The following is a 13,262-nucleotide window of genomic DNA, read 5'->3' as shown; positions in this document are numbered from 1 at the left end:
TGATGAGGGCAACAAATGTATAGATGTGCTTTACACAATTGATCTATGTATTGTGATGAATTGTATGAGCCCCAATAAATTGATTAAAAAAAAACCCCAAAAAACTAAGATGTTACATCAACTTGTAGACAGCGGCTCTAGAGAATTATGAAATAATGGGCAACCTAGTCACCTGAGCAACCAATTATATTTTAATATCAATTTGATATACAAGTATTTTCTAGGCCTTTTTTTCCTTAGAAAGTTTCTTCACAAAGTTGATTGAGAAATATGTATTTTCTAATGTTTCTTATAATGTTATCCCAAGTTTGTAATAGCTACATGTTTTATTTAAACAACAAAATTTAATACTCCTGTATTACATATTTAATTCCAGTTTCTTCTCCTTTTTTCCTCTTCCTCTTTCCCCTATTTCTTTTTTTTTATCAAAAAGCTTCAGTAAACACCTTAATGAATTAAAAGCTAGAACAATACAAAGCACTTTTCTTCAATGTTTTTAGAGTAAAAATTCAGAAATAGAGTTACTGGGAAAGTGCTGTGTGTATATGTGTGTGTGTGTGTGTGTGTGTGGTTTTTCTTTTTCTTATTTTTTTGAGATTGTCAAGAATTTTGTAAGAATGGTGCCCAGTTTCTTACCAAATTCACGGTATAAAGTTAGATTCTGCCAGCAGTCTAAGTGCTTATGCAGACATGCCGGTGGCATGTTTCGTTGGCCAGGCAGCCAGCCATCTGGCAGGGTGGTGGCGCTGATGCTTTCTCTGCTGTCCCCCACAGGACACGGTGCCCACCATCGTGGACTACTGCCTCCTGCTGCAGCGAAAGTGAGTATCCCTGGCTGTCAGAGTCCGTTATTGGGAACCAAGGTCACCACCTGCTTATGTGTAATTGACTCTTCAGAATTGTGTGTATTTGATTGGACAGGTTTGAAAAAATTAATTAATTTGCAAACATGGTTCATGAGCAGTTTTCAGTGGCCTCATCTACTAAAATTGACTTTCCTAAAATAGATGCAGAGGGTTTATCATCTCTGTACTTGAATGGCAGGACCGTGGAGGTGAAGAACATTACCTTACTTACAGAAGAGCAGTACTATTTAAGATCTTAACCATGGAAGTGTGTGATTCATTGTGCTGCATATGTGCCCCTCTGTGAGCAATCACTAAGCAGTATGCCACCCCACCCAAAAAAGGAGATAGACTGTGCTCCCACAGTGTTGCTTTACACGCCTTTTGTTTAAAAGAAGTAAGTGTGAATAAAGTCCTGATTAGGCATTGTTGGCTTAGCTAGTTAACTATAGAAGTTAACAAACCTATTCGAATTCAGCTTTGCCACATTTACAATAACACTTAGTTCCCTATGGTTCAGACATTGCCCTGTCCTAAGCCCTTTATATTAACTTATAACAGTAAAAATGATTATTGTTATCCTTATTTTACATAGAAGATCCATCAGTGAAAAGTGATTAAATAACTTTCTACCTTAGTGTTGTGGGTCCTATCAGTCTGTCCAGTCAGGAAGCCTGATCTCGTTCATGATTGTGGGTGTTGTTTTTTTTTCTCACTCGATCCAGAATCTTTTAATGTGATCCTTTCAGAGCACTTGCAGCAGTAGTTGGACACTATCTAGTTCTGGTCTCGGGGATGTGGAGGCTGATATTTGTGGGGCCTATTAGTTGTAGTTATAGTGTGATAGTGGTACTGTATGGGGCTGCTAACCACGCGGTTTGGAAATTTGACACTACCGGCCGCTCCTCAGGAGAAAGGGGAAGCTTTCTATACCAAGAAGAATTACAGCCTCAGAAACTCGGAGGCAGTTTTACCCTGTCCTATAGTGTCCCTGTGAGTCGGCATCAACTGAATGGCAGTGAGTTTGTTTTATTTACCCTGGAAAATAGAGCAGTTTCATTAGCATTTGCAATTTCTTTAGTACTATACATCCCCTTCTGATCTCTTAATTTTGTGAACCAGTTTTCTGACTTGAAGGCAATGAGTAGTTAGTAGTATTAGTTATGGGACTAAGTGTTTCCATCTATCTTTTGATTTTCACCATTTTTCATTCTAGCAGGTGGGGAGAGACAAATATTTACACCATAGAAGGCTGTTCATGAGCTTTTAAGCTCTACTGGAAAGCATTCCGTCGGTGTTAGTGCCAGAAATACCTTTGTGACTTCCCACCATCTAGATGGACACGGCACTGCTGCTTCCTAGCACGTCAAGAGCCACACTGTGGTCCTAACCTCACCCTAGCTTTCCTGAACTTGGCCTTCTCTCCACTAGTTTGTTCTTCATCCAGTCCACGTGCGTTGTGATCGTTAACGGATGTTTGCAGCTGGGAAGGACTACCACAGACCATCTGGTTAATGTGATTCTTGAGATGCAGGTCATTTTTCTGTCTCCTCCTGTTCCAAACGTGCAGTGATTAAAGAATGACTAAATGTTAAAAGTTTTATGTTTACTTAAACAATCCAGTATAATCACTCTTAAATGGTAGAGTTGTATCGTTTCCCCCCCTAGAGTTGTCAGAGATATGGAAGTTGAAAGTGGTTAATTCCTTAGGCTAAATGGAAGCAGAGAATTGTATAGCAGTCCTATAGACTCCTGTTTGCTGATCTTGTATCCTGCCACTCTGCCATATTCCTCTATTGCTTCCAACACTCCACTTGTGGAGTTTCGGGGATTTTCGATGTATAAAATCATCGTCTGTGAATAATGATGGTTTTGCCTCTTCCTTTCCCAGATGAATACCTTTGATGTCTTTGTCTTATGTTGTTAGCTAGGACCCCCAGTACAATGTTAAATAAGAGTGGGGACAAGGGACATCCTTGTCTGGTCCCCTTTTTTAGTGGAATTGTTTTCTTCTTTTCTCCATTGACTACCATGTTGGCTGTTGGTTTTTCATATACAGCTTGTATAAGATTGAGGAATTTTCCTTCTATTCCTGTCTTCTTGAGTGTCTTAAACAGGAATGGGTGTTGGATGTTGTCAAATGCTTTCCCCGCATTTATCGATATTATGTGGTTCTTACAATTTTTCCTGTCAATGTGGCGGATAATACTAATGGTCTTTCATATGTTGAACCATCCCTACATCCCTGGTATGAATCCCACTAGGTCATGGTGAATTATTTTTTATATGCTTTTGTATTCTATTGGTAGGTATTTTGTTAAGGATTTTTGCATCGATGTTCATTAGGGATATTGGTCTGTGGTTCTCAATTCTTGTGCGATCCTTGCCGACTTTAGGTATCAGAGTTATACTAGCTTCATAGAAAGAGTTTGGAAGTTTTCCGTCTTTTTCTATGTTCTTGAAGAGTTTGTGTAGGATTGGTGTCAGTTCTTCCCTGAATTCCCCTGTGAAGCCCTCTGGCCCTGGGGGATTTTTTGGTTGGTTATCCCTTGATAACCTTGTCTGTTTCTTCCATTGCTGTGAGTCTTTGTTGAGGTTCTTGACGTCCATCTGGGCTAGTCTAGGGAGGGATGGTTTTTCCAGGAAGCAGAGAATCGTAAGATGCCTGGAGCTTTGTTTCCAGGATGCTGTCTTTGGCTTTAAACTATCCGCTCTTTGTACCATGTTTGTTGACATCTGGCCCCTTTTGCATGTAGGTGCCTCTCATGTTTCCACAATGGCACTGCATCTGTGACATCAACATTGCTTTAAAGAATGCTCAGATCCAATTTCCCACAGATGGGCCCTGGGTCCCCACTCCGCACTCATTCACAATGCTATGAATTTTTTTTTTTTTTGGTCTTTGATGCCTGATACCTGATCCTTTCTATGCCTTGTGATCTCACAGGCTGGTGTGCTTCTTCCATGTGGGCTTTGTTGTTTCTCAGTTAGATGGGCCCTTGTTTATCTTCCAGCCTATAGGACCCCAGATTCTATATCTTTTGACAGCCGGGCACCATCAGCTTTCTTCGCCTCATTTTCTTATGCACCCACTTTGTCTTCAGTGGTTGGGGTAGGCTGGCGTGCTTCTTCCATGTGGGCTTTGTTGTTTCTTCGCTAGATGGCCACCTGTTTATCTTCAAGCCTTTAAGACCCCAAACACTATATCATTGGAAGTCCCCTTGCAAAAGAGCTGTGCGGAGAAGACGAGCCAGTCAGGGTGCAGTGTAGCAATGATGAAACATACTATTTTCCTCTAGTTCTTGAATGCTTCCTTCTCCCACTATCATGATCCCAATTCCACCTTACAAATCCGGCTGGACTGGAGGATGTACACTGGTACAGATAGAAACTGGAAACACAGGGAATCTAGGACAGATGAACCCCTCAGGACCAGTGGTGAGAGTGGTGATACTAGGAGGGTGGAGGGAAGGTGAGGGAGAAAGGGGGAACCAATTACAAGGATCTACATGTAACGTCCTCCCTGGAGGACGGACAGCAGAGAAGGGGGTGAAAGGAGACATCAGATGGTGTAAAATATGACAAAATCATAATAATTTATAAATTATCAAGGGTTTATGAGGGAGGGAGAAAATGAGGAGCTGATACCAAGGGCTCAAGTAGAAAGCATATGTTTTGAGAATGATGATGGCAACATATGTACAGATGTGCTTGACACAATGGATGGATGGATGGATGGATTGTGATAAGAGTTGTACGAGCCCCCAAGAAATGATTAAAGAAAAAACAATGTTCAGATCATGTGCGATCTCAGTGCCCTCATGTAAGACACAGTCGACTGCTCCACCACTGTCAGGTCATTGCTTCCACATCTAGAGTCCTCACTCGGGTTCTCATTCTTGCACGCATCCTGGCCAAAGATGCCTTTGTATCTTCATGACTTCTGACGGAGTATATATTTTTTAATAGTCCTCATTTTTATTTTCACATATTGTACTATATTTTATGATTCAAATTATTCACATAATACATAATTTCAAATTAATTTAAAATCAACAACAGTCAATATTATACTGTCACTACTCTTTGTTATATAGTAAAGTTTTTAATTCATAGAATCTCATACTTAGCTTTCACTGTTGTCGCGTTGATGCCAGCTCATAGCAACCCGTAGGGCAGAACTGTCCACGTGGGTATCCAAGACTCCCTGTCTTTCTCCCTTCTGGAAGCTGGTGGTTTTGAACTGCCAATCTTTTGGTTAACAGCCCAATGTGTAACCACTATGTCACCAGGGCTCCTACCTCGTACATAGCAGTATTGAATAAAGTAGTGTATATGCTTTTAAGTTATGTGTATATATGCCTTCCTATTTGTATATAAGAATTCTTTTATAATCTAAAATCTTCTTTTTAAATCATTTTATTGGGGACTCATACAACTCTTATCACAATCCATACATACATCGCTTGTGTAAAGTACATTTGTACATTTTTTGCTCTCATCATTCTCAAAACATTTGCTCTCCACTTAAGTCTTTGGCATCAGCTCCTCATTTTTCCCCCTCCCTTCCCCTCCCTCATGAACCCTTGATAATTTATAAATTATTATTATTTTGTCATATCTTAACACCATCCGACGTCTCCCTTCACCCGTTTCTTCGCTGTCTGTCCCCCAGGGAGGAGGTTATATGTAGATCCTTGTAATTGGTTCCCCCTTTCCAACCTACCCTACCTCCACCCTCCCAGTATCACACTCTCACCACTGGTCCTGAAAGGATCATCTATCCTGGATTCCCTGTGTTTCCAGTTCCTATCTGTACCAGTGTACATGCTCTGGCCTAGCAAGATTTGTAAGGTAGAATTGGGATCATGATAGTGGGGAGGTTGTGGGGAGGAAGCATTTAGGAACTAGAAGAAAGTTGTATGTTTCATTGTTGCTACACTACATCCTGACTGACTCATCTCCTCCCCATGACCCTTCTGTAAGGGGAGTCCAGTTACCTACAGATGGGTCTTGAATCCCCAATCCGCACTCCTCCTCATTCACAATGATTTGATTTTTTTGTTCTTTGATGCTGATACCTGATCTCTTTGACACCTTGTGATCACACAGCCTGGTGTGTTTCTTCCATGTGGGCTTTGTTGCTTCTAAGCTAGATGGCTGCTTGATTACCTTCAAGCCTTTAAGACCCCAGATGCTACATCTTTTGATAACCGGGCGCCATCAGCTTTCTTCACCACATTTGCTTATGCACCCATATGTCTTCAGCGATGGTGTGAGGAAGGTGAGCATCATGGAATGCCAGTTTAAGAGAACAAAGTATTCTTGCATTGAGGAGTACTTGAGTGGAGGCCCAATGTCCATCTGCTACCTTCATACTAAACCTATAAATATATGCACATAGATCTATTTCCACATCCTCATATATAAATATATTTAGATATGTACATGCCTGTATTTAGACCTCTATAAATGCCCTTTGCCTCCTAGCTGTTTCCTCTATTTTCTTTTACTTTACTCTTGTCCCACCATCATGCTCAACCTTCATTTGGGTTTCAGTAATTCCTCTCAGTTACATTACCCTTGATCACACCCTACCAGGCCTCTTACACCCTCCTTACCACTGATTTGGATCACTTGTTCCCTTGTCCCTAGGTTTGTTGCTACTACTTCCTTTCCCACCACCGCCCCCTCTCCCATGTCCATCCGAACCATTGGTCCGGTTGTTTTCTTCTCCAGATTGTTCAGCCTATTTTATTTAGACAGACCTGCAGAGCTAATAACATGCACAAAAACAAGACAGAGCAAAACCAAGCAACAAAAGAAAACAAAACAACAACAAAAAGCCAATGACAAAATAACAACAACAACAACAACAAAGAAAAGCCTGTAGTTAGTTCAAGAACTGTTTGTTGGCCTTTAGGAGTGTTTTCCAGTGGAGTCTGATGGAGTGCCAAGCCCTGGCCCTAAGGTCTATTTTTAATATTCCCTGGGGACTTCGTTGCTCTGTTCCCCTTGCTGTTCTGTTGCATCCCCTTAGTGTTTTGCCTCGGTGTGGTGGGGTCAGATCGGGTGGAATTCCCACACTGTGTCTCTAGTGTTGCCCCCTGTAGGGCTATGGGTCAGTGAGGGATGTCATGTCTCATAGTGGGGCCGGCCATATGCTCTTCTCTCTGGATTGGGGCCGGACCCTCAGACCTCTCCACTGGTTCCCTACTCCTTGTCGGTATGTTGCATTTACATCTTGGAGCACCGGATTGAAATCTGGTCCCTTTTTCTCTGTGAAGATATAAACAGTACTCTCCCTTTGGATGGGTTAATCTAAAATCTTTTTTACCGTGGTAGGGACCACATTTGTTTTTCTGATGAATATGTTAAAGATATTTTTAAGTAAAAAATTTTGGCATTGTAATTTTTTAATGAATAAGTAATATTAGAAAGGACAAGAAATTTTTTTTTGAAAACTTTTACTTTATTTTCATAATTTGGCCTCTGGACCACAATTTTATTTCATATTGATCCTGTGTATTTTTTTAGTATTAGATAAAAGTACAAAATGTTGTAAGGCTTTCTGTAATGACTTGTTATTTTTTTCTATACAATAGTAGCCATCTTTTCCATTTAATTTGAAAATCTGGAGTTTGTTTGAACCATAGTTAAAATTTTACATTCTTTTTAAAAACAGGTGCTATGTAAAGATTTATATCTGGGTCTTGGCTTTTCTTAAGGCTTTTATAAAACAAATTCATACAAATTCGTGCTGTTCATAGATGGCCCTGACCACTGTGAATGTATTATCACTGCAAGCAGGGATCTACAAATATCGACTAGCCATCCTAGTGAACCTGAACCAAAAACTCTTATGTTAAATTCAAACTGAACTTGATATTTTGGTCTTGGGATGATTTGTTTAGTCTTGTTTGTCAGCATTAATGTTGTTTGAGATATAGAAAAAAAATTTTTTTAATCATTTTATTGGGGGCTCTTACAGCTCTTATCACAATCCATACATCCATCCATTGTGTCGAGCACATTTGTACGTATGTTGCCATAATCATTTTCAAAGCATTTTCTTTCTACTTGAACCCTTGATATCAACTCCTCATTCCCCCCTCCCGCCTTCATGATCCCTTGATAATTTTTCATTTTTTTTCATGTCTTAAACCAACTGCTGTCTCCCTTCACCCACTTTTCTGTTGTCTGTCCTCCTGGGAGGGGGCCACATGTAGATTATTGTGATTGGTTCCTCTTTTCTTCCCCCACCAAACCCTTACCCTCCTGGTATCACTACTCTCATTATTGATCCTTAGGGGCTTATCTGTCCTGGATTCCCTATGTTGCAAGCACTTATTTGTACTAGTGTACATGCTCCCGTCTAGCTGGATTTGTTAGGTAGAATTGAGGTCATGATAGTGGGGGGGAGGAAGCATTAACGAACTAGAGGAACGTTTTACAGTACAACCCCAGTACTTGACCGTATCACTACTCAACATAATCGAAATTTGACACAAAATGTTGAGAAAATTTTGCATCAGAGCTGGAACAAAACATCGGAATCCGACCTAGAACACGTGATTTTTGTAAACAAGAGCAGTTTGTGTTTCAATCACTCGATGTTAGTTGGCTTTGTTAGCACGCATTGTTTAAACCTTTTGTGGCTGTGTTTCAAGTGTTTTTTTATAATTTTCTTAGTTTTTGTGGCTTTTTGTACTGTTTTAGATAAAAAACATAGGTCCTAACAGAGTTTTTTGAACAGAATCATCATAATAAGGAACTGGTTAACCATGTTATTGATATTGTTGATGATAATTTAGTAAACCCTTTTACACCACAGTTAAGGAAACGCCAACAGCAGGCTACATTAGACAGATTTTTTTTTTTTTAGGGAAAGCTAGCCAGGTTCTAGTGGAAAAAGGCAAAAAAGGGAACAAAAACTGAAAAGCAGCTGCTAGTTGATTTTATGGAGGGGGATTCCCCTTCCAAACGGTGACTCTCTCCACACCCCCTCTCCACATCTGTGTCCACAGATCCAGATCCTCATCAGTCTCAAGGTATCGGCCATACTGTAGTTGTTAAAAACTTTTTAAATGTTGTGTTTCTTATTTAAATTATATGATTTAACTCTGAACTTATTTACTTTGAAATTTCTGTGCAATGTTTTATATAAAAAGGCAAGGCTAGGGTAAGAAATTGGTGGTCTAGAATGGATTAATCCGTTTTCAGTTATTTCTTATGGGAAAAATTGATTCAGAACTCAACTGCATCGCATCTCAACATGCCTTCTAGAATGGTTTAGCGTTCAGGTCCGGGGTTCTACTGTATGTTTCATCAGTGCTATACTGCACCCTGACTGGCTCGGCTCTTCTTTGTGACCCTTCTGTAAGGGAATGTCCAATTGTCTACAGATGAGCTTTGGGTCTCCACTCTGTGCTCGCCCTCATTCACATGGATAGGATTTTTTGTTTTGGGTCTTTGATACCTGAAACCTGATCCCTTTGGCACATCGTGATCACACAGGTTGGTGTGCTTCTTCCATGTGGGCTTTGTTGCTTCTCAACTAGATGTCCGCTTGTTTATCTCCAAGCATTTAAGACCCCAGACGCTATATCTTTTGATAGTCAGGCACCATCAGCTTTCTTCACCACATTTATTTATGCACCCATTTTGTCTTCAGTGATCATGTTGGGAAGGTGAGCATCACGGAATGCCAGGTTATTAGAAAAGTATTCTTGTGTTGAGGGAGTACTTTAGTAGAGGTCCAATGTACATAAATATATGTACATAGATCTATTTCCTTATTGTTATATATAAATATATTTACATATCTACATGCACGTATTAGGCCTCTATAAAAGTTCTTTGCCTCCTAGTTCTTTCCTCTATTTATAGAAAAAACTTAATTATCATTCCTAGATAAGAAACTAGATGCTTTGGATAAGTTTTCTTAATAATTGCATGTTAAAAATTCTAAATATCAAAGCAGAGGAAAAGACGATACCAGCCCCTTTTATTTTTATAACAGCTTTGCTGCAGTAGAATTCAGGAACCATAAAATCTACCCTTTTAAAGTGTTCAGTTCCATTGCTCTTTGTATAATTAGAGTTATGCAGCCATTACCACTCTAAGCCGTGCCTTTTTAAAGGAAGGCTTTCTAAACTGTAACTGTGTCAGAAAAGAGCATTAGAACATAATTTCTCAATATTTGAGCTTTGCTTTTACTTTTACAAATAAAGAGACCAGCCCCAAATCAAGTTAGAATGTATTGACTTTCATTTATATTTAGTACGAATTATCGTGAGCAGGTTTAAAAGGTTCATGGAAAAATTCCATCTTTTAAAACATAATATTTCTACAGAATTGTCAAAACTCTCTCATATTCTCTTGCTAGTTTTGGTGGTCTTCTCTGGAAGGTCTCTCTGGTTTATGCAGGGTGTGAGGGTTACTGGTATACTGGTGTATTTAGTACAGACCGGCAAGTGCCTTGATGGAAGCCCTTGCTGTTTTTCAGACAGGATCTAAATTTGTAATCAAAGCTAAGTTCTTCAGATTGGTTAAATTTTAGAATTGATACTATGCTCAGTAAATGTAGTCATTTCTATCTATTTGAAGTCTTGAAAGATACACTCCAAATACTATGTTTAATGTAAGTATTGACAAAACATGAAGTTTATAGGTAGGAAGATTAGGGATAAAGGGGGTTAACTCCACCAAATGCCTATGCTGAAGAGAAATTAGCTGGCCATGCCACAATAAAGTGGTTTGAAAAAAAAATCAGGTATGTTAGACACCTGTGAGGAAGGTCCAAATCTGGGCCTGCACACACTAAGGCCACCTAGGCATGCTGATGTTCAACTTGGGCACACACACTGGACACCAGCAACCCTATGTCATATATGTTCCTGCACTCTGCCACTAAGAATGGCCAATACCCTCATCCATGTACACACACACACACACACACACACACACACCTTCAAGAGGGGCAGGAGGGGATAAAAAGTAGACACTGAGGCCAGGTACTCTCTTTTCAGTCTGGAGAGCGGGTCCCTCCCAGAGCTCTCTCTCTCTCTCCGTAGGCACTCTCTTTGTCCATTCCGGCACTCCTCTTTTGGCTCTGCGGCTCCCCCCTTTAATTTTATATATAAATCATTTTATTGGGGGCTCTTACAGCTCTTACAATAATCCACACATTAATTGTATCAAGCACATTTGTACATATGTTGCCAGCATCGTTTTCAAAACATTTTCGTTCTACTTGAGCCCTTGGTATCAGTTTCTCCTCCCCCTTCGTGACCCCTTGATAAATTATTATTATTTTCCTATCTTACACCTTCTGTTGTCTCCCTTCACCCACGTTTCTGTGATTTGTTCCCCTGTGTGGGGTGGGGGGTGAGGTTTATACATCCATCATTGTGATCACTTTCCCCTTTCTCCCCCACCTTACCCCTGTCCTCCTGGTGTGGCCACTCCCATTCCTGTTCCTGAGAGGTTTATCTGTCCTGGATTCCGCGTGCCGAGAGCTCTTTTCTGTACCAGTGTACATACGCTGGTCTAGCTGGATTTGTAAGGTAGAACTGAGGTCATGATAGTTGGGGGGTGGGGGTATTAAAGAACCAGAGAAATACTGTATGTTTCATCGGTGCTATACTGCACCCTGGCTGGCTCATGTCTTCCTTGGGACCCTTCTGTGAGGGGATGTCCAGTTGTCTACAGATGGGCTTTGGGTCTCCACTCCAATCCCCCCTTGCTCGCATCAAAATGGTTGTTTATTTTGGGCCCTCTGATGCTTGCTACCTGATCCCAGCAACACCTCATGGTCACACAGGCTGGTGTGCTTCTTCCCTGTGGGAGCAACCTCCTCTTAACCATCATTTTTCCACGTGGTATTTCACACTCCTGTGAAGCAGCCATTTGTGGTCACAAACTGCCATTGCCCCCTGCCATGTGACCTTGCACGCTGTCCAGGGATATTATCTGAGACCCTATTACCCGAAACTCCCCTTTCCCTCATAAAAGTGACTTGGATTTACAAAAGCGCTTCTGTGGCATGAATTCTTTCAGTGTTGAGAAGCAAGAGCCAGGAAAACCACCCCAGGAACCTAACAAAGTTATGTAGAAAGAACACCTCTAGCTGGGCATCTGTTACTCAGAATTGGTTTTCTGTTATCCTGACAATGGGGAGAAGGGTAAGTGGGAAATGGTAAACAAGAAACTTGAATTTAGCCCTCTCAGGAAACAGAGGCCACCCCCACCACCACCCCACCCCCGAATAATACCTACTTTTGGAAAAGCAACACAGAGCTAAAAAACGTGTGTGTGTGTGTGTGTGTGTGTGTGTGTGTGTGTGTGTGTGTGTGTGTGGTGTGTACTTTTCTCCTCCCAATATTCTCTCGGAATGGTGAGGGCATGTCTTGGAATTGTGTTGTCTTTTGTTTTAAGTAGAGAGGCACAAAGGAGTTTCTGAGTCATATTTTTCTTCTTTATTCTAGCTTCTGACTGGCTATGAGAGAAACAGACACCCTTTGAGATTAATCTTAGCAGGAGTGCTTTCTTGGTCTACTTTTACGCTCTGTTTACTAATGTTTAGCTCTCTTTAATTCTCCTCCCCAGGGCTTTTGTGTGGAACCAAAATATATCATTATCTTCCTTAGCATGTTGTTTTTAGCAACACATTACAGAGTAGAAAGGCTAGCAAATGTGGTATTTTCATTAAATTCATTAGAGTTGTTTTGTTGCTCTTTTTTCCCCTCCTCTTTCTTACAGTGAGGCTTTATTAGGCTGAGTTTCTTTTACTTGGTTAATAATTGGCAATCACAAAAATATGATGAACTGTTGATTAAAATGAAGGTAACATCAAAATACTGTTAAATATGAAACAAAAGGGAAAAAGTAATGCTAAAATTGCATTTGTGCATATGAGAAGAAGAACACACCACAGATACGGATGTTCCCAGAAGATTATAAATACCTTTTATTGAGAGATGGGCGACAACTATACCAGGACCACGCACCATCTCTCAACAATATCATCAGATTTTTGTGATTGCCAATCAGTGTAGTTCCATGTATCTTGTAAGCCGCAAAGTCTCCGAGGGAGTGAACTGAGAGAGTCTCTCCTGCCTCCTAGGAGCAATACAGAAGTTCCCAGAATCCTCAGGAGAAGGCCAGGCCCACACAAAGGCCTCATTGGCTATGGCCTGATTGACAGGCTAGACTCCATCTTTTCACTCTTTTTTTTAAAAATCATTTTATTGGGGGCTCGTACAATTCTTATCACAATCCATACATGCATCCATTGTGTCAAGTACATATGTACATTTGTTGCCATCATCATTCTCAAAACATTTGCCTTCTACTTGAGCGTTAATATCGGCTGCTCATTTTCCCCCCTCCCTCCCCACTTCCCCCTCCTTCATG

At 40.6% G+C, this 13,262-nt stretch overlaps 1 protein-coding gene across 4 annotated transcripts in view; it reads left to right on the top strand.

The window, feature by feature from the left end:
- The window catches only part of VPS8 (VPS8 subunit of CORVET complex), a 285,882-nt gene that overhangs the window by 110,580 nt on the left and 162,040 nt on the right, over positions 1-13,262 (top strand). For all 4 annotated transcript variants that reach the window (XM_045296423.1, XM_045296425.1, XM_045296426.1 and 1 more), the window contains one exon: positions 775-821. In XM_045296423.1, coding sequence (XP_045152358.1) covers positions 775-821 — 47 coding nt within the window. The remainder of the gene's footprint in view (positions 1-774; positions 822-13,262) is intronic.

This window comes from Echinops telfairi, unplaced genomic scaffold (assembly GCF_000313985.2).
Source record: "Echinops telfairi isolate 266 unplaced genomic scaffold, ASM31398v2 ScPeMD7_7407;HRSCAF=8445, whole genome shotgun sequence".
Classification (NCBI taxonomy): Eukaryota; Metazoa; Chordata; class Mammalia; order Afrosoricida; family Tenrecidae; genus Echinops; species Echinops telfairi.
This window is presented reverse-complemented; position numbering and strand designations above follow the sequence as displayed.